The following is a 23,031-nucleotide window of genomic DNA, read 5'->3' as shown; positions in this document are numbered from 1 at the left end:
GGTAAGCTATAGGGAGAGACGGGTAATATAGAACATGTACAAGATCCAAGAGGGAATAATAAGAGTGGACGAACAAGAACGAAGTGCTCAGATTCCGCCCCTACTGTTCAGTCTGTACATCGACGAAGGTATGATGTAAATAAAAAAAAGGTTTAGGAATGGAATTAAAATTCAAAGCGAAAGGATGTCAATGATGCGATTGCTATCTAGAATGAAAATGCAGAAGAATTACATGGTCCGCTGACTGGAATGAACAATCTAATGAGTACAGAATATGGTTTGAGAGAAGAAAGACGAAAGTAATGAGAAGTAGCAGAAATGAGAAACAGTGAGAAAATTCCATCGGGACTGATGGCACAAAGTAGATGAAGTTAAGCAATTCTGCTACGTAGGCAGTAAAATAACCAATAACAGAGGGAGCAAGGAGGACATCAAAAGCAGACTAGCAATGGCGAAAAGGGCATTCCTGGCCAAGATACGCCTACAAGTATCAAACATAGGCCTCAATTTGAGGAAGAAATTTCTGAGAATGTACGTCTGGAGTACAGCATTGTATGGCAGTGAAACATGGACTGTGGAGAAACCGGAATAGAAGAGAATTGAAGCATTTGAGATGTGGTGCTACAGACGAATGTTGAAAATTAGGTGGACTGATAAGGAAAGGGATGAGTAGGTTCTGCGCAGGATCGAAGAGGAAATGAATATTTGGGAAACACAGATAAGGAGAAGGGACAGGGTGATAGACATCTGTTGAGACATGAGGGAATGACTTCCATGGTACTAAAGGGAGCTGTACAAGGCAAAAACTGTAGAGGAAGACAGAGATTGGAATACATCCAGCAAATAATTGAGGATGCTAGGATGCAGGCTGCAGGTGCTACTCTGAGATGAAGAGGTTAGCACAGGACAGGGGCCGCATAAAGCCAGGCAGAAGACTGATGACCAAAAAAAAAAAAAAAAAAAAAGCACTACTGACCTGTTTTCTCATATATACATTTTCGAATTCACATGACAACACTAATACATTGTTTAAGTGTAGCGTCTCCTACGTTTTTCTTATACTGTCAAAAGTTAAGCGCCCTTGTTGCGAAACTTTTAACTCCCGCAAGAAGTGAAACTACTTGAGATAAGCTACTAATTTAAAGGTGAACGATTCTTATTAACCATTTAGACTTATAACTTAATGCTAAATTGTCAACGGACATTAGTAATAACAATTTGGACAAGATGTCGAACTGAACGATTGCAGAAGGCTATGTTATAAGTTCCAATGCGTTGGATGGATAAAGGATACGGTTGTTTCCGTACAAAAAGCAATCAAAAACTTGTTATTGTACTTCCTATCTCAGTTATCGTTCAGATAACTTAGCGATATCCAATATTCAGCCCTGAGATGAGAACATAAACTAACTTACAATTAATATGACCGTTTGAAATAAATACTGAACTTAAAAGATATTATGAGAAAGATAGTTGCCACTCACCAGACGAAGGCCTTAGGGGCCGAAAGCGTTATTTATACATTTTGTTTGGTGTGCCTATCTGCGACTCAGCATCTCCGCTATACATTGAGTGGCAACTTTCCTTTTCATAATATTGTTACATTCCATCCTGGATTTTTCATTGTTTTAAAACTAAAAAGATAACAGTATCCAGACCGGAAGGGACCAGTTCTGTTCTTTAGTTTTGTAATTAACTGAGAAACTTGTCGAAAGCATTGTTTTTAATTTTTTTTTTAATTACTTAAAAGCAATATGGAAGCAACCAACTTGCTAGTTACCGTCTTTGACGAAATGTAATCTGAAATAATTAGTAAAGATCATTTACGATAAAATTGAAACATGAATGCAAGTCGAATTTATCTCTAGCAGTGTGAAAGGCAACCCTTCCAAATATATAGTCTTAATTTTTGATAGGTTGCTTAAATACTGACTTTGTTAAATAAATGATAGGCTAGCATTCTCGTGACACATAATTACATTTACTGAAATCGTAGCCCTTCAATATATTTGTTCTGTTTTAAATGACAAAGGCAACAGGTTAAGAAATGTTTGTAATATTAATACTAATAGTTGCTGCTACTACTTATACAATTCTAAATACACGAATACTTGGAAGTTCTTGCCTTGTAGCAGATGAACAATCGTCGAATAAATTTATACAGTTATTTCACGTCTCTGTTAGCATAGATGAATACGGATCGACGTGACGCCTTCCAGAGGAAGTGCTTTTGAACTGCCAGTGACGCAATTACTTGCACGCATTTCATTTCAGGAAGAATATTGCGACTGCGTCAAATAGTTTACTGAGGCACCCGCTCCGGTTACCGAAGCTTCATAGTAAAATTTCTTCGCACAGTGATCAATATTTTTAATTGAGTGCTTCACAACACAGACTGCATCACAGCACTGCCTACAGGAGAGTCCCAAAATGTCCTTCTCTATCTTTGCCGCTGTGCGTATCAAGCTCAGGTAAACAACGCGTCAAAGGAAAAAGCTCTGTAATTACCCCAGTTACTTGAATGGTTATTATAAATTTGAATTTAACGTAATGTAAATACCTGGGATGCAGAAGAGCTGTTCAAACTTATGTGAAATGACCATATTATACTTTGCATTACAATGAACAACCCATGTACATAATTAAAACATTCAGTTATTTTAATTCAGAGATACGACGATGATATGACATTCTTTACAATAATATTAATATCTATCACAATAATAGAGACGTTCAATCAAATGTAATTCTTTAAGAAAAGTTAAAATTTATGGTGTCGTTATTTACACAATGTCGGAGGAATATAGTCCGGCAGCTAAAAAAACGTTCTTCGTATTTTAGAAGAGAAGGATAATTGTAGTCGAGTAAAAACCGACTACAGCGGGATTCATCGCTTCAAGTCACTGGTGTTCATTCACCGGTTGTTCACTGGCATCGCTTTTAACGCCTCCTCAAGTGTCGCTTAGCATTGATTGCAGCAACGTATGGCTTTTTCGGAACTTCTCGACCACTGTAACCAGTTCTTTCTAATTCTTCGCTCAGTGACTGTACTAGCTGGACTGCTGGATGATTAGTTCCCTCCTTCCCCCTCCATCCCCTCCCCTCCCCAACATATACACACACTGCCCAATGGTTCGTGTCCATCTTCACTTCACAGTCACATCACCAAAAGTCTACTTGGGCAGCTTTCGAACGGGTGAAATGTCCGTGTTGGATTTGTTACTCGTATGACAACCGAGTAGTCCACATTCGAAGTTACTGATCTCTCCTGATTGAGCCACTTTGCTGTTACTGCTTCTCCCCTGACAAGACAATAATCCCCGCCTCTTTTGTACTGACCTGTCTTTACATCTAGTGGTCAACTGTGCATTACATAGGAGCGCACCGACACTTTTGATCAGGTAGTATATGTCCTCTGTCAGCCACACAGTGGTTAGTTGTCACTGTTGTATATGAATGACCTGCCCACTGGAAACAACGCTGAAAATTTTCTTACGGCCTATGTAGCGACTGCAGAAGATTCGCTCTTCCAACTTTCGTATTTTGTGACGGTCGTTAACATTCACGCATCTCGGCTAACCGCATATGCGGAGCTGTAAAGGCGAGTGCTGCTACTGTGAGAGCCTTCGGCGGCGACCGCGCAGACGCGTTCGCGATACGCCCGTCCCCCTCGCGGGCTCGCCGCGCCGCCTTATAAAACTTTCAGGCCGCTAAATATTTCAGCTGAGCGCGGTCCCCTCCCCCGACGCGGCTCAGCCAGGCAGCAGGCAGCCAGCTGCTTTAAAACGGCGGCGCGCGACGTCAAAACAACGCGGCGCCTGTTTGTGCAGCAGGGGCGGCGGCGGGCGTCCGCTGTGTAAACAGCGTAGCGATCAGCCGCGGGCGACGAGCCAGCGCAGCCACCATAGCGCCGCGCTTCGCGGCCGGGGGGCGATCGCAAGTGACTGCTCTGCCGTCTGCCGGCCACTGCTTACGGTGGACATGTACCGCCACAAAACGCAAAGGCAAACTACATCTTTAAAAGGCAACTAGCGAAGCGCTCCGGCTTTGCACGGTCAGCAGCAAATACAATACTGGCCATTAAAATTGCTACGCCACGAAGATGACGTGCTACAGACGCGAAATTTAACCGACAGGAAAAAGATTCTGTGATATGCAAATGATTAGCTTTTCAGAGCATTCGCACAACGTAGGCGCCGGTGGCAACACCTACATCGTACTGACATGAGGGAATTTTCCAACCGATTTCTCAAACACAAACAGCAGTTGACCGGCGTTGCCTGGTGAAACGTTGTTGTGATGCCTCGTGTAAGGAGGAGAAATGCGTCCCATCACGTTTCTGCGCCGTGCTGGATCCCAGCGGACTCGTATCACTAGCAGTCGAGATGAAAGGCATCTTATCCGCATGGCTGTAACGGATCGTGCAGCCACATCTCCATCCCTGAGTCAACAGACGGTGCCAGCAGCAGGTGCCCGAGCGATTCTAGGCGCTTCAGTCTGGAACCGCGCGACCGCTACGGTCGCAGGTTAGAATCCTGCCTCGGGCATGTATCTGTGTGATGTCCTTAGGTTAGTTAGGGGACTGATGACCTCAGATGACCTCAGATGTTAAGTCTCATAGTTCTCAGAGCCATTTCAATCTTTTTTTTTTTTTTTTTTTCAACGGATGGGGACGTTTGCAAGACAACAACCATCTGCACGAACAGTTCGACGACGTTTGCAGCTTGGAGATCGTGGCTGCGGTTACCCTAGACGCTGCATCACAGACAGGAGCGGCTGCGATGATGTACTCAACGACGAACCTGGGTGCACGAATGGCAAAACGTCATTTTTTGGGATGAATCCAGGTTCTGGTTGCAGCATCATGATGGTCGCATCCGTGTTTGGCGACATCGCGGTGAACGCACATTGGAAGCGTGTATTAGTCATCGCCATACTGGCGTATCACGCGGCGTGATGGCATGGGGGTGCCATTGGTTACACGTCTCGGTCACCTCTTGTTCGCACTGACGGCACTTTGAACAGTGGACGTTACATTTCAGATGTGTTACGTCCCGTGGCTCTACCATTCATTTGATCCCTGTGAAACCCTACATTTCAGCAGGATAATGCACGACCGCATGTTGCAGGTCGTGTACGGGCCTTTCTGGATACAGAAAATGTTCGACTGCTGCCCTGTCCAGCACATTCTCCAGATCTCTCACCAACTGAAAAGGTCTGGTCAATGGTGGCCGAGCAACTGGCTCGTCACAATACGCCAGTCACTACTCTTGATGAACTATGGTATCGTGTTGAAGCTGCATAGGCAGCTGTAGCTGTATACGCCATTCAAGCTCTGTTTGACTCAATGCCCAGGCGTATCAAGGCCGTTAATACGGCCAGAGGTGGTTCTTCTGGGTACTGATTTCTCAGGATCTATGCACCCAAATTGCGTGAAAATGTAATCACATGTCAGTTCTAGTATAATATATTTGTCCAATGAATACCCGTTTATCATCTGCATTTCTTCTTGGTGTAGCAAGTTTAATGGTCAGTAGTGTATATATAAGTTGGTAACAGGGGGAATCGAACCTGAGCTGGCTGATTCCCAGTCAGGGCATTTGACCTGGCGGCCAAGGCGCCGTTGCCTTAGTTACTCTTCAAAAATCCCTCGTACTGTACCCTTGCACAATATGCTACACACTGTTTGAAAGAAAAACTGTGACCTGATGCTATGAGCAACTTGGTACTCGGAAGCAATAACGTCACACCGCAGCATGCACGGTCGGAAAGAGAAAGCTGTGTCCCTTCTCTGAGTTGACCGTAGTGCTACTAATCATCATTCCAGCACTCCACATTGGTTTATAGTTCTCCTGAAGAGTGTGCTACAAAATATGTTTTCTTCCGTTTTATTTGCATACCGGCAAAGATAACTCGCGTGATTTTCGTGCGATTTCCGACTCCGGGCGTGAACAGCGTCAGATATGATCACTGTGAACGACACGGAGACGCCGCGTGTGCTTGTGAGACAGAATTATCAGCACTTTACAGTTTGAAAGAGTCCTCATCGTGGTTCTCCAGTTCATGAGCTGATCGAATTGTGTAATTTCCAGATCTGCGGGACGTTCAGATGTGACAGTGGCTCGATGACTGACTACATTGAAGTTGACGGCTGACAAACTCTTCCTCAGTGTTCCGGTTGACCACGACTGACCACCACAACGGATGGTCGTCGTATTGTTCTACGAGCACACAGTGGTCTCCCCTGTGACTGGCAATCGAGAAGAAGTAATGGACCCCCTGCAACGCCCTGTGTCACCATGCCCCAATGGTCGGAGGTCGGCAGTAGCCGGACCAGGGAAATACAGCCGCATTGTCATTAACACCACAACACAAACGGCTGTTTTTGGGATGTTACCAGGCCGGGAAGCGTGGTCAGCCGTATTCCCATATTTATCCAAGGTGGAGCGTGCGGAACTTAGTGTAAGGTCGGCAAAGGACCAGTTAAGGTCGAAGTTCACAATGAGAAAAGTTTCTAAGTCCGGTGTAGCAAAATTAACCCTGTGGTGCACATGTCCACTGGGATGAACAGCTCTTAATGGTCGCTTCTTTGGCGTTTCGAATAAGCCCTGAGGCTGCAAATGCACGCAGGCTACAGCAATAGTAGGAGAACTCCTCTGGAGTGGTCTGTGTGTACGACCGATTAAAAAGCCCGAAAAAGTGACATTAATAGCTGTCCTCTACAGTGGACAAGTGCACAGTAGGGTTTAAGCAAACCAAAAGATATAACAAGTCAGCAAATTTTCTAAGTTCAGTGCAGCCAGTGAAAAGAAAGTACTAACATAAATATAATCTGAAGGCAGAAGACCTCTAGAACGAAAGCAAACACTGTTGGAAAATATTACTAATTAGTAATCACACAAAACAATTTCAACGGCAAAATACGTACATCGAAGAAGCAATTATGGAAGTAAACGAAAGGTTCAAAAGTGTGATTAAAATTCAGGATGAAAGAATTTGAATGAAAAGGTTCGCTGAAGACATTGCTGTCCTCAGTGAAGATGAAGAAGAATTACAGGATCTGTTGAATGGAATAAGCAGTCTAACGAGTACAGAACATGAATTGAGAGTAAATCGCAAAATAAGATGTACCTGAACTGAGAATCGTGAGACACTTAACATCAAAATTGTGGATCACAAAATACACTAAAATAAGGAATTCTGCCATCTTGCAAGCCATGAGGACACGAAAAGCTCTCTGGCACTGGGAACAGGGCATTACTGGAGAAGAGAAGTCTTTTAGTATCAAACATTGGCGTTAATTTCAAAAAGAAATTTCTGAGAATATGTGTTTGGTGTACAGCAGAAGAGAATCGAAGCGTCTGAGATGTGCTATAGGAGATTGATGCAAATCAGGTAGAATGATCAGATAAGGATATGGAAGCGAACGGCAGATTGTAAAACCTGTAGGGCAAGGCACAGATGTGGATACGTGAAACAAATAATAGGGTGGAAGTGCTGCACTGAGATAAAGAAGTTAGCGCAGCAGGGGAATTCGAGGCGGACCGCATCGAACCAGTCAGAAGATAATGCGCATGGCGTGCATCGTGCATGCTTATGTGACCTTTGTAGGCCAATTTGAGATTCTTTCCCAGCTTGACGTACCACAAGTGTCCTATGTCAACATGGTTCATATTGACTTTACCTGTACCTGTTAGGTACTTTCTAAACAGTTGCCGTTTAAATTCTGTGTATCGGTTTGTTCAGATTCCTGTAACGAAGTCCCCTGGTGATCCTCCACAATACAGTATCACGTCCCGCACTATGATTTCATGCTTCGAAATATTTGATAAAATACCATTCAGCATACTGATGTTCACGTCGTCTTCACGTGGGGACTCGGGCGTCAGTGTCAAACGGAAATAATCATCGAAGATAAACAGCTCCCACTCTCTATAGTTCCATGAACGTTCCTCTCACTATCATCGGAGTCATTAAAGTGGTACTATACAAAGTCGTCGTGTTCCAGTCCTGCAATGTGCAACCCTCGGCCGGCGATACCCACGTTATGCTGAGCAGCGGACGTCACCTCCTACTGAATGGGGTAAATCCGTAGCGCAGGAGACTCTTTACAGTTTCGATTCAATCCGCTAATGGCCCATCGCTGTCACCCGTGTGCCATATGTTGCGCTTTGTGTAACCTGCTTACAGCTGTTCACTGCTCCCAGGCCGTAAGGATTATTTCGCTCGCAGTGCAGCAGTGCGTTGATCTGACCAGTGATCTAAAGGCGTACAATACAAATTCCAAGCGGATCCAACTGTTAATTTCTCTTATGTTCAGAGCGATGCAGAGCATGTACCACAACAGAAATCACGTACTCTGCGACAGAGTTGTGTCTTCATTTCTTTCGCAAACACTAGTTCATAGCCTGCTATACGATGCAAGAACTACATTTTCGCTGCTATAGTTGACTATTATAAGGGTCCACATCTTACTTTATCAAATTAAAATAAAGAATTTCTTCTTACTCTAGGTGCCACTTTTCGTTGCAGTATTCCAATTCTGAATTTAAGGTCTTTTTTTAGATTTATATAGGTATCATGAAATTAGTTTGTAATGTACGTATAAGCTTAATGAATAAACGTCCAGACTTATTCAAATCACACTTGCACATTGATTATGTTTTCATTTTTTCTGTATTTTTATATTAAATTCCTTGTATACGTGGTTCAACTTATATGACTCAGAATTTTACTTTCTGCTTTATGATAATTTCATTATATACAAATAATACTGTCACGGACTGTAAAACGTGCCTTCATTTCCATACCTTTTGAATAATGTAGCTTACTGCATCCTTTCTCTTGGCTGAAACCTAAGAAGTTTCAGTCGTTCAAAACCGTAGACCATGCTTCCTGTATAGCGATTGTTATTTCGTTAGGAAAATAAGCTATAGTCCTCCATCAAGTTAATATTTCCTACTGCACATCTGTTTTGAATTCTTTCATAGTCACTGAATAAACTAGATTTTCTTCCTCTCTCGGTAAGATTAACTGTAATCAGTATTTTATCTTTTTCTGGGATTAGCATCAGATACTATAACAAGAATGTAGCAAACGCATGTTCCTGTAATTAGTCATAGCTCCATTATCTTCTTTGGAGGTTTTGTTTACATTACTTCATTTTACTATCTCAAAAATTAGTAATGAAACCATCTTAATAATCTATATCCTGTAAGTTATATATTCATATTGCATTTTCCATTGTTAACTTTAATATTTGTTGCTAGCAGGTCTTTATCATGTTAGCGCCAACTCTAATTGCTTTATGTATAGCTACAAGCGTTCTCTTTTCACTCCTTGCTAGTAGCTTTTTAAGTTAGACCGCTTTAGATCTAAAATTAAAATTATTTGAGGAATAATTCACTTCGTGTTTGTTTAGCTATTTAGCTTCATAAATGTTATCTTGATACCGACACATCGCGAATCCAATTTGATTGACATAACAGTCAAAGATTTCCACATTTCGAGTAGTTTTCCATTTCATACATTCAGTATTTGAAAAATATTACTAGTATAATGTTTTTATTGAATAGTCCTCCCCATTCTATTTATTCCTTTGCCATGTCCTAATCCTTGTTGTGTCCTTATTCCCCTCAGCCTTCCTCTTGATTTGTCTTGGTTTTTGATGCAACAGCTCTCTGGCACTTGATCATTGTTTGCTTATACAATCAGTGTCAAATTGACTAATGCAACAAGGGCTTGCTCTAAGGTTACGTGTAGTACTGGTGCTTTCATCTGTTAACAGATGTGGCCTGAATGTATCAATGCCATTATCCAATATAGAAAATAATCAAAATATCCACGGGTGTGCTGCCGGTCTATACATCCCGTTGGACACTATAGACCGGCAGCACACCCGTGGATATTTTGATTATCAGATACGCCGGGAGAAACTCAAGAATCACAATATAGAAAATGTTTACTGTTTTAGAAAAGTATTTCTAAAAAGCATATGAAACAATAATTTCCCTAAAACATGATTCTGCTTGGCACAAGAGCGAGGAAGCAGATTTACTTCTTGACTATATTTACCGAGAAAAATATTCTGTATGAAGTCAGAAAATGTAAAGGTTTGACTCAAAAACTCTTAAATGAATTTGCATTCAGAATGAGTTTGGTTCGACTTCCTTTTGTCCACCATCTTTTCCTATATATCGTGTTTTTGCTGTTGTTTCAGTCCAAAGATCGGTTTTGATGCACCTCTCCACGCTAGTGCATATGTGGAAGCATCTACATGGCTGAGATGCCTCTGCAACTTATATCCACTTTAGTCTCCTTGCTGTAGTTAATCATTTGCCTTCTTTATAATTTTTGCACCTCTCGCTTTCGTCTATACCAAATTGCTTCATGCCTCAAGATGTGTTATTTCAACTGATCCCTTTTCCCCAACTCGATTCAGTGCTTTCTCATTAATTATTGGATCCACCCACATAATCTTCTGCGTTATTCTATGGACAACACCACAAAAAGAGCTATTTTCTTTTCGTTTGAACTGTTTATCGCCCGCGTTTCACTTGCAACCACTTCGTAAACTCTCCGATTGCTAGGATAGTTCAGGCGAGAATTCCGTGTCAAACTCGTGCCTCTACTCTTGTCTTATGTAGCCTGGAGCTACACTGTCGACGGGACGATAGACTGTGGTTTTCCTATATCCCAATACATTACAAGGCTGCTAAGTATACGGCTTATCTAGTATGTATTTGTAAACAGATTAAGCCTATGCGAAGCAGAATTTCACGGTCAGCTGAGCATTTATCTAGCTGAGAGTGGGAACGCTTCCAAAAGCGAAAACATCATACATAACAGACGGGTGTTTCACGAATGCAAGAAGAGTAGCGCCAGCACCAGACGTGAAGAGTGTATCACATGATGCAGCTGGTGCAGTCGGTATGCAACACCCTTCAGAAGGACAGCGCTTGTCCAGAGTAGACGGTGCGTATACAGAGCTCGCTCGCGAAGTAGGCTGCGAGCGCACGTCGCAGCGGAGCGGACAGCCGGGTGGGGACGGCGCATGACCCTTCACGAGCCCTTCTTGCTCATTCCTCTCCACCTCTCCCCTCGTCCTGCAGAGTAGAATAAGCTGACAGCCGAGTGTGCCTAACGATAAGTGTGTTGTGTGTTGAAGGTTGCCCGCCCCGCCCTGCCACGACCACGACCATGGCCGGCTGAAGTGCCGCCGTTCCCACCCGGCGCCGGTTTCCGCCACGCAGAGGCGCTATGGCCGCACTAGGAGTCTACTAGCGCCAGCGGCAGCAGCAGCTCCAGCGCCGTCACCATGAGCCTGCCGGCGCGCCTGCGGGGATGGCTCACCGGCTTCGCGGCCATCGCGTCTGTGCCCATCCCCTTCGCCGACCTGCGCTCCGCCATCTGGGCCAAGCTGCACGAGCCCAAGTCGCAGCGCAAGCTCATCCTTGTCATCGTGTCGATCGCACTACTGCTCGACAACATGCTCTATATGGTGATCGTGCCCATAATCCCCGACTACCTGCGCTACGTTGGCGCTTGGGGTCCACCTCCAACAGTGCCGCCCCCGGACCCCAACGCGACGACCACAGTGGCGCCGCCCAAAGGTGCACCAGTGCATCGGGACCACCACGGACAGGACTCCGCCACGGGGATCTTGTTCGCCAGCAAAGCCATGGTGCAGCTTATGGTGAACCCGTTCTCTGGGGCCCTTATCGATCGCATTGGCTACGACGTGCCCATGATGATCGGCTTAACCATTATGTTCCTGTCGACGGCAGTGTTCGCCTGCGGACGTAGCTACGGCGTACTCTTCTTTGCGCGTAGCTTGCAAGGCGTGGGATCTGCCTTCGCAGACACATCCGGTCTCGCGATGATCGCCGATCGTTTCACGGAGGAGTCAGAGCGCTCCAAAGCCCTGGGTATCGCTCTCGCCTTCATCAGTTTCGGCTGCCTCGTAGCACCACCATTCGGAGGAGCGCTGTATCAGTTCGCTGGAAAGGAGGTTCCCTTCCTGGTACTGGCTTTCGTTTCTCTCCTCGACGGTTTCATGCTTCTTCTTGTCATGAAGCCTATCAAAGAGCAGATCAAAGATTCACAGCGGGAGCGTGTCGCAGGAACTCCAATATGGAGGCTCTTCATCGATCCTTACATAGCTGTGTGTTCTGGAGCACTAATGATGTCCAATGTAGCGCTCGCTTTCCTCGAACCCACAATTTCCCTCTGGATGGAGGACAATCTGACGACGGATAACTGGAAGATCGGAATGATCTGGCTGCCAGCATTCTTCCCTCACGTGTTCGGCGTTGCCCTGACTGTGAAGATGGCAAAACAATATCCTCAGTACCAGTGGTTAATGGCGGCTGGTGGTCTCGCTCTGGAAGGTCTCTGTTGCTTCATAATCCCATTTGCGACGTCGTACAAAGCGCTGATGGTTCCCATATGTGGCATCTGCTTCGGTATTGCGCTGATAGACACCGCGCTCCTACCTACACTTGGCTATCTTGTGGATGTGCGCTACGTCTCTGTGTACGGAAGTATTTACGCCATCGCAGATATCTCATACTCGGTGGCATACGCAGTGGGTCCCGTTATAGCGGGCGGTGTCGTCGAAGCAATCGGCTTCACAGCTCTCAACGTTGGTATTGCTTTCGCAAACCTACTGTACGCCCCTGCATTGATGTATCTCAGGCACATTTATGACTTCAAGCCGTTGGAGAACGAGGCAAATATACTGGTGGGAGATCCGCCCGACAAGCAGTATCAGACCTACACGATGCAAGACCAACGACCGGTTTCTACAGACCTCAAAAATCATCTCGAATACTCTCGCTTTCAAGAGGATGAATCGCAAGGTATTCAGGAGACGAATGTCGACAAGGCATTAGAGGCAAATGGGTATGCCCCCACAGTTACAGGAGGATACTACCAGCAAGAGCAGCCTCCACAACAACAGTATGCTCAGGAGCCAAGTTACCAGCCTCAAGTAAATCAGACTCAAGCTTTCCAGTCACAACAACCGGCAGGAGCGCAATCATACCACACCGCACCAGCCCAGCAAAGCTACCAACCAGCGGCACCGACTCAGCCATTCCAGTCACAAAGTGGGTACCAGGCTCAAGCGTATCAGAGTCAAGGCTATCAGCAACAAGGTTACCAGGCCCAACAGCAGGGATACCATCAACCACAGAATTACCAAGTGCAACAGGGCTACCAACCGTCAACTCAGGCCTACCAGAGGCCTACAGCGAGCGTTGCGAGGTCGTCACAAGATCAGGCTCCGGCTAGGCAAACGGACACGAACCCGTTTAGGGTGGCAGCGAGTGAACCACCACCTGTGCAACAGCCCCAGCCCCTAAGTGACAAGAACCCCTTCAGGCAGGGCTTTGGCTATTAAAATGTAAAAATTATGGCGTTCGGAAATGAAGACTGATACTCCCCTATCTACGTGTGTGTGTGAATGTGTTTATGTGTGTCTGTGTGCAAGTGCCGGGGAAAGGTATGGAAAGACAAAGAAGGAAGATGAGGTTAGACGAAGCACGAAAGTGAAAGTGGTAATATAACTTAGGATTTAAGCAATAAACGAGTGTTTCTTTTTTCCACTGGATCCACGAAATTTTTCTTTGGGATTCGTGAAATTCAAAACTCACAATGTAAGGTTCATCGTCACCGGAAGCGAAAAAGTGGAAGTTATGTGATAAGAATGTGAACTCGTCGAATTTAACTTTTGTTAAACATACTACATCATATCATTCCATCCTCAATGGTTTAAATTTAGAAGTAAGTCCTCTGGAACAGTGTACTCATATTATTTTGGTTTATGAAGATCAGCAATAAATTTCATCCTACCATCTGGCCATGCCAACGACAACAAAATGAAGCATCATGAGGCGAAGAATGTACTGATTTGTAGATCATCCACGAACTGCTGCACCTCAAAAACACTAGTGCTGATTCCGTAATATTCTGAGAAGTCTCAGTAATGTCCGCCTTTATTTTTAGAGACGTGTAGTTTGTTGGAGCACTTTGATGTCTGCTACTGAATATATGGATTCATTTACGGTATGGAGTTTAGTTAGATTGTACAAAATGATTTTAAGAGTTAAAAAGACACTCGTGGAACATATCGTTCGCGTACTCATAGATAGTGTTACTTGTTTTTGTAAAGAAACTTAGGTGAACACAATTGATCATTTTGAATAATCGTTGTTATTGGACATATATTTATATAAATATATACATATATAATTATGTAAAAATAGTGTATAGGTTTTTAAATGATGTAACTATGTATATAGACAAGCTGAAAGTTATTTCCTTCCTAAATCATACACTAGGAGACTTGACCTTTGTTCTATGGTATTAGCATCAGTAGATGTAAAACCTGTTGTATTTTATTTTGTAACACATAGAACATAAGTTTTATACAGAGGTTCCAACGTCATGGTCCCTTTGAAAGTTGTACACATAAACACTGAGAGTTGTATATAACATATCGTTTATGTTACTTTAGCTGAACTTCTTACATTTGTCGCTATCTTGAATGACAAACAACCAAGAATTACGTACATATCATGTGCAAACTATATCGTATAGCTGTTAAGATGTGTGATATTTCCAGTGTTACGCGACAGTTTGTACTGGCTCTCAATGTAGTGATACTGTTATGGATAGTTAGCTCTATGTACATATATATAAATACAAATATATATGTTAGAGAGTTTATATACCACTATGTAACAAACGGCGCACTAAAGCAAGGTCTAGGCTGTAGAAAAGATCTAAATACAATGGCGAATGACATTGGTAGAAAAAAAAAAAAAGTATGTTGCAGTTCTGTTCCATCTGCTAGTTCGTTACTTGTTTTAAAAATGTACGCTTTCTAACCGTGAATTCAACAGTCCTAAATATATTATATCAATTATTTTAAGCTTCTGTGTCCAAAAAGCTGTTTCGTTATGTAGTATAGTGTTTCAGTCTTACGGTTAACTTTCATTAAAATTCAGCTCCTTGAATCGAGAACATACTACCCAGTTTCTATATTACCAGCGCGATGTATAGGCACATTACTTTTCAGATTAAGTTTCTGGAAAGTAGTAACGTAATTTGTGACGCCTTATTCTGTATATATTACGCCGATGTTAACATTGGACCAACTCCTGAAGTAAGAGCCCTCTTATGGATTGCATAACGTTATTTGATTTCTCTAAAAAAAGCACTTTATTTTTCTACGTATTTAGTCTTTTTCCATGTGTGGTATTTAATTATGGTGTTCCCATGCAATAAACTCGTTAACATAATCTGGGAATGATACATATCACTCATATTTCTAGAAAATTTAGATTCAACTAAATGTTTCGTAGCGTCAAACAAGAGTAAAAATTTTGTATAATAGTGGCAGTAGAGGCAGAATATTATGAAACAAATTTTAATCATTGCAACTAAAAAACTAGTAACGACGGTGTATATACAGCAAATCGGAGTGAAAAATCGGTAGATTCCTTATGATGCACGCAGTCTCAGTTTTAAGACCCGTAACTACTTAGCTACATTCTGTTACTTAACTGCAGTTTCACTTTTTTCCTGTGCCTTAAGATGACACAAAAACAAAGTCCACAGTGACTTACCAGGTGATTCCGGCAAAGTGTAAATTCCTCTCCAGTAGATGTCTTAGTTGAAGTCACTGTGGATGTATGTTAACATAAGGAAGCTGTTAAACTGCTGCAGTCCATTATTATAATGTAGTACTTAAATAATTTTATTATTCTGTACTAGCACGAGTTTCGAATTTTGGCTGTCCATATCTAATGTCTGCAGTACATTTGTAAAAATCAATACCTACGTTTCTCGTAAGTTATGCGTCATGGTGACATAAACTAGGAAAAATAAAACGATTTCAGGAATGATCGTGTAGTTCATAGTTATTCACAAGTGAAATGAGGTCAAGTGAAAATGTCTCCGGATTCGTCGTCCTCCTCCCAAAAAAAAGGACCTGTTCGGAGACGTAGCATTCAAGCTTCACAATAAACTGTTTTACAAATGTCAGCTGATGTCCATGAATATGTGGCAGCCGTCTGATAAATTCGAAACCACTCGTCATGGCCGCGATAAAATTGTTTTAAGTGTTATACCAATTTTAATTGTTGATACCTAGTTCAGAACCGTCTTTTTTGGGAAAATATGTTACTTCTTACGTAAAAGGTATTATTGTACTAAGAAAAACAATTGCTGTACGTAACAAAAATGTTTTCAGAGGCAAACCTCTTTATTCGTAGTAACTTCATTAACACATACTTCCAGAATGTGAGTTCTAAATATTATGAAAATATGAGTTCTTATATTTTATTACACATTAAAATGCTTCACATTTCATAAATTGCATAATTATCAGCAGTACACAGTCGGAGATATCGGAACCGCATTCAACGTTTGTAAGAGCTCTGGACACCAACACCTGAAGCGACTTTAGTAAGCCCAGCACTAACGTTGGTGCACTAACGTTGGTGCTGTCCACGTTATGGAAAAAATAAAAAAACACACACACTGCAGAATATAAGATAACATCGAAAGTCTACAAAAGTAGTGTCTGAAGGCTTTATCTTTTTGTGTAAGTTGTAGCCGTAGGAATCATGTAGCTATTTCCTTCACCAGTTAAGCTGAATTGTGAGAATACTGTTGAGTGAAGGTTGGGTGTGGCTGATGTACTCCTGTACTGACTTCCGTAGGCTGCAATTGTTGTGTGTGGTTGAGTGCTGAAATGGGTTCAGTGTGACTGTAAATGGAACTCTGGAAACGCAGGCACAGGAAAAATTAAGATGTTTTATTTAACAATAGAAAAATAAAATTGACTTTACAAATTAACTACCAGGTCTTTATATAACGCAAACTTCTTTCAGGTTACAACTCATTTAAATGAATTAAAATAGTTCCGGTTAAGCTACAAACTAAACACGTAATAAATTATTTAGAGGAATCCGCTTCAGTTGTACTGATTATTTATTGTAAACACGACTGAGTTCGGGATTTTAAAGTCCCATCTTCAGGTGTGTGAAATTATTTTATTTGGTAAAACACAACATGCGGTCGGATCAGTCAGTGCATGTGCTCCAATCACTGCATGCTCCTACCGGTGTGGCCAACATGCATTAATTGGAGCTCTTGCACTGAGTCATCCAACCACAAGTTGTGTTTTACCAAATATAATAATTTCATGCTCCTGAAGATGGGATTTTAAAATCCCATAACCGATTGTGCTTTCAATAAATGATTAATACAACTAAAGCGGATCTCTCTTAATTGATTACCATGCCTCTCAGTTCTGGATGTTCTACATACCATATCTTGTGAAATTAAACATAACTACTGTTGCAGTCACTGTTCACTAATTAAGTAGCACAGCGCACTTCACCAGCACCCTTTTGTCCTCACTGCCTTAAATATATGCATCAGTTATAAATAGGAGTGTATAATCTCTCATCTTTCTCGCATTTCTTTAGGTACAAACGCTTGTCTGGTACATGCTCTGTCTGTCATTTTTCGTTAACATGAAGCAATGTTTTACAAATTATTTCAGTTACCTCTACTCCTAGCTATATGATCATTAATATTTGTCATTACTTAAATGAGAGATATAGAAACTCCGAATTTTAAGGACAAAGTCACATCATATGACTGTTTGAATAGAATCTGTATTTATATTTAGGTTTGCCGTATTTGCAAAAAATTACAAATAGTCACTTCAGTTTACTACTTGTGGGAAGAAAGATTTGTTACTTAGTTTACTGCACGTTGGCACTGTGCTTTGACTGGAAAATTACTACATTGTGTAGAACATTTAAAGACATAACTGAACCTGTCATATAATAGTATTTGTCTGAAGATGAAGACGCACCATAAACATTAAACTAATTAACAATACAAATGCAACAGGTATATCTTACACAACAATTTCCTTCAGTGCTGTTATTTCCTCAGTGACGAGACTAAGGACGATATAATGAATGGGTTTCCTTAAGAGGTTCAGAGAAGGAAAACAGAAGCCTACATTTTCACACTATTCCCTGTTAACCTAAAAATTTACTACACTGCAATGATATTTTTGTAAGCAAATTAAATAATTAATTATCTTTCTTTTGCTATACTAAACCACACTGAATTTCGCTAGCCATAATTCTAATACGCTACAATATTTCTCTTGCGTATGTGTATAAATAATACAGCATCAATACTGAGCTCCATACGTGACGTTCAAAACAGAACTCAATTCTGTCGCATTTCGTAGATCCCCCTTACAAAAACTGATGTATGAGAGAGGTTACAGTTCTCAATATATTACTTGACCTATGCCTGACCCAGTTCCAAAGTTCCATTTCAATTTTGGGCCCTATATTTTTACATGTTTGACATTGAAACAAATGTGTGTTTACTTTATCCTTATAGTTAATAAATACAGTTATTGTATGTAATAATATGTACATAGTTGTTAAAATTTGGTCACTCGCTTTTTCTGAGACATTTGAGACTTACAAGGAGTATATCGCGAATGCGTAGGAGTCTCACGTCAGAAACCCAATTCCCTAAAACAAATGTCCGTTTCTAAAAGTTTAAGGCACTAAACCATTGAATAACTCTGTGTATCACCACAAATTTTACGACAAGTTATCCAAAGAGTTGTTTTAGATCTAAGGAAATGAAATCTGCGTGAAAATGGCCTCTTAGACGTTCTGCGCAGGCGCGACCGTTATTGTTTCTTTCGTAGAAAGGACTTCCTTTGTATATTACTGTTTCGTGTACATATATTTTCAAAGTATCTGTGATTTATTGATGCGTACATGCATGCTACGTTGGTTCACATGTGTAAGAGTCTTTTAGAAGGACTTTCAACTGTAGTATGTGGCCAAGGAGACTTTATAACGTGTTACCTCAATAAAGACCAACCGATCAGAGCACGAATATGGCGTACACCTCAATAATTTCCTTCCCATCCCTCTTATAAATGTTTTTCCGTAAATAATAAACCATTTCCTGTACCTGTTAAAAGTTAATAAATTCCTTTTTGCACCTGCTAAAAATATTTATAAATATATTTATTCTATTACATGCGTTTTGTTTTATTGATTGAGATAGTCTTCAATGGTCGATAAAACGAATTGCGTATGGTAAAATAAATACGCATGTTTTATCAGTCGCAAAGACTGATATTAAACACGTTTAATAATTGCAAAGCCAGTGCGGAGTGCGGACGCTATGGACACACCAATGGACATTTAATATACTCCTAGAAACTGTAATACTCGTATTACATTTAACTTTGTTGCAACTTTTGTGTTTACTTTAGTAGCGACTCAGCTTCCGTATTAGAGCTTTAATTTGTGTGTGTTCCGGTAGAAGACGGCACAATTGATGAGAATCGGAAATATAACTGAACTGGCATAAATATTCCAAAATTGGTAGGGGAGAGTGTAATACTTCTTAAGTGATGGCACTCAGTTTATGTGGACTGCTGTCTTTTTCTGAAATTATAAAATTGATCTCTTTCCAAATGTGAAAACATATTCCCAGGAACAACTTAATAATGTACCTAGGAATAAATATCCGACTAAAATTTAAATGTGCTGAAATTGAGAAAATATCAGTACTGTATTTAATAGTCTGTATGTTACTTTACTACGCACCAAAAACACAAAGTGCACTCAGATCAAGCAGAAATATAATCAACATCTAGTTAAATACATTTTTAAATAGAAAGTATTGGAAACTAACACAGATTTCCATTTTCAATTCAGATAAAATTGTAAAGACATTAAAGAAACACAGTTAATTTGAGAGAGTCACATGTTCCACAATGAAAGACCTTTTGTATCAAGATGCAAGATACTGCATGACGGATGAAGTATGGCTGAAAAGTTCATATAGACAGCATTTTACTTACTATTAAATAATGTAGCGGAAGAACTGACAGTACATATAATAGTGTTAACCCTCACAGTACCAAGGGGGACGGGTTACATTATGCCCACCTTTTGAATATATTGTAATGTGGTCAATTACATTACATTTTAAAATTTTAAAAAAATTATTTATTGATTTTAATTAATTCCTTCACCAGATTCCATATCAGTTTTAAATTTATCAGCGGTACTGCCCCAAAAATTTAAGTCTCCGTGGCGGATGTCACTTTCCCCGGTGAATGTCGTATTCAGTATTTCCAGTTTCAGAATCTTACTTACACATCAATAATTCTTTAAAAAGAATGTTGAGAGTAAAAGTCAAGAATAATGTACGAAATCTGCATTTATTAGTTTTTTGTGGTGTTCATAAGACTGGTAGCACATGTTATTGAGAGTGTATTGATATTGCTAAGATGTGCGAAGGGACCCTAATTACCTCTATAAAAAGTATATTGTTATGTAATCAAAAGCAATTAACGAATTTTTTGGGACAGGAGCTAGGCATAAAGTAACCCCATCCCCTCCCCCTACCCCGCCACCAGCCCCCTTGGTAATGCGTGGTACGGAAAATGTCTTGGTATTGCTAGGATTCACAGATTATACAGCACTTAAATCCATATAATGTGAAATGTTTAGAAGTGCTGCGCAAATAAAAACTTCACGTCTAACAAGATCAAAAAATTGTAGAAAATGGTGGAAACTGTTAATGGTGGTCCGTAGTGGGCATTCTTTCATGCGATTTTAAAGTCAGTTACTAGACTGAAGTATCGATCAAAAGATTGGTGTGCTGTAGGTACAATACTCTCTAGGTACAACACTCTCTCCTACCGAAACGGAAGCGTTGACACATATGTCAAACATGGTACAGTGAAGTGGAAAAAAACGAATGCTTAGTGAAAATGTTGGCCACGATAAGAACAGAAGTATTCTCATTTTCGCACGGATGTGTGTTTCTGTTGAAATTGTTAGCGACAGGGAATGAGGCCAATTTTTCTTGTATGTGCGACTAACATAATAATAAACGATACCACGTAAAATGAATTAATACAAAATGGCATCAAATCCAATAGAAAACGTTACTCATAAGGAGCATACAGCCAACTCACTTACACACATATCTTTTCAGAGTTATACGTGTAGCTGAACTGTTGTGTATTTACTCGGAAGACTGTTGTGATACAACTCGTCATGCTAACCAGTCCTGCGTAAGCATCTTCATCTACGAATATGTACACATAGTGCAAGTTTCATGCATCTGATACTTGCTTAAGACAGTCTCGCTTTGGACTTCCTTTTACAGTTTTTACCTCACTCATTTCCCTCGATTACCGAATAAACTATGCCTTGATAGTGCAGGAAGTGCCTTGTCAACCTGACCCTTTTTTTAGTCAAATTCTTCACGACTTGATTCACTATCTCTTCATTCTTTATGCAATCTACGCGTCTACTCTTCACCATTCTTCTGTAACATCATAATTGAAAAGCTATTTTCTCTTCTTGACTCCCAAGTTCATATCTTGGATACAATTTCAGAAGATAGTACCTGACCTTTAAATTTGTATCCAGTGCCACCATTTTTTTTTTCAGAAAACTTACTTGCTATTGCGATTCTGCATCTTATATACTCTTTACTTTGCACGCATATAGCAACACTCGTGTATTGCTTTTACTGTCATTTCCTAATTTGAATCCTTCAGCATCACGTGATGTAATTAGATTACGTCAAGATACCCTTGTTTAAATATCACTGATATTGATCGAGGGAAATGAACTGGTCGTGTGGCATTGTTGGCCGGGAGGCCCCATCTGGGGAGACCCTGACCGTGACAGTAACCATTCCGCTCAACTTATCTTTAATACTTTTGCCGTCTCTGACAGAATTTCGATTTCAGCAGAAAACCTGAAAACTTTTATTTCTTCTCCTATCAGTTTAAAATTCAATTTCCTTTCCTGATTCCTCCTTGGTTTGCTACACAGGTTCCTCAATCTACAGATTGGATAACACCTAGAATTGGCTACAGCGCTATCTCACTCCCTTCGAAACTATTGTTTCCCTGTCAAGTCCCCAACTCTTGTAACAGTAGTCTAGTTTCTGTTAAAGTTGCAGATAATCTTTGACTACCTGTATTTTATCCCGATGCTCGAGTCACAAAATGTCAATAAATTTATGATCACAGAATCCTTGCGTAATGGTAACAGTTGAATTTACCTCTTTTTTTCGGGAGGTGGGGCGAGGGGAGAACAATACATTTAGCAATGAGTGTATCTAAAATAAGATCGCGTAATCTCTTAAAGAGCACCGTCTTCGACCGTTTTCCACACCCGCGAGTTATTTACTCTTCACTTAGTTATTTACTTTTCACGACAATCCTAAATGACTCATGTCTTCCCCTAACTGGAGAAAACTGCCTCTCCAATGCTGCAGTTTGCATTGGCCATGAGTGTTTGGGAACCGGTCAACGCACCCGCCGCGCGCTCTGAAAGGTCGGCTCTCCTGTGCGCTCGGCAGACCTGCGCAGCTCACACATAACGCCGGATGTACGAGAAGGGGGAGCGGGATCGACTCTCTCTTTCCACAGCGAATGTCATTCTTTGTTGATGTTATTGTTCTAGACAAATCTTTAACGTTAACGTAGAGATTTATCAGAAAAAATGTGTGTTAATAAATTATGGTGCTGTCTGAGAAAAATAAATGTTTCTTTTATTATTGTAACAAATGATATTATATGTGGTGTTTTCTCCTGCTCACCTTTCATTACTTGTTCCTGTTACCTTTCCTTGTCGCATCCCAACTGATACGACTTTTGGTATCTATCTTGCACACACCTACATGCTAGTTTATACCGAGTAATTCAAATACAAGTAATAAATAAGTGCCACTATTTCAGCAACTGCTCCCAAAACTTTGATGCAGCTCGCTCTCTGTCGTGAAAATCAGGCTTACCGAATGATGATTCCTTCTCCCCTCGTACACTAAACACTGAAAAGCCTAAGAAACTGGTACACCTGCCTAATATCGTGTAGGGCCCCTGCCAGCACGCAGAAGTGCCGAAACATGACGTGGCATGGACTCGAC

At 41.2% G+C, this 23,031-nt stretch overlaps 1 protein-coding gene across 1 annotated transcript in view; it reads left to right on the top strand.

Annotated features, from left to right (window-relative positions):
* The window catches only part of LOC124606759 (vesicular acetylcholine transporter), a 79,020-nt gene extending 56,345 nt beyond the window's left edge, over positions 1–22,675 (top strand). The window contains exon 2 of the mRNA XM_047138813.1: positions 11,168–22,675. Within this exon, the coding sequence (XP_046994769.1) occupies positions 11,318–13,402 (2,085 nt within the window). The 5' untranslated portion in view covers positions 11,168–11,317 and the 3' untranslated portion in view covers positions 13,403–22,675. The remainder of the gene's footprint in view (positions 1–11,167) is intronic.
* The last annotated feature ends 356 nt before the right edge of the window (positions 22,676–23,031 follow it).

This window comes from Schistocerca americana, chromosome 1 (assembly GCF_021461395.2).
Source record: "Schistocerca americana isolate TAMUIC-IGC-003095 chromosome 1, iqSchAmer2.1, whole genome shotgun sequence".
Lineage (NCBI taxonomy): Eukaryota > Metazoa > Arthropoda > Insecta > Orthoptera > Acrididae > Schistocerca > Schistocerca americana.
This window is presented reverse-complemented; position numbering and strand designations above follow the sequence as displayed.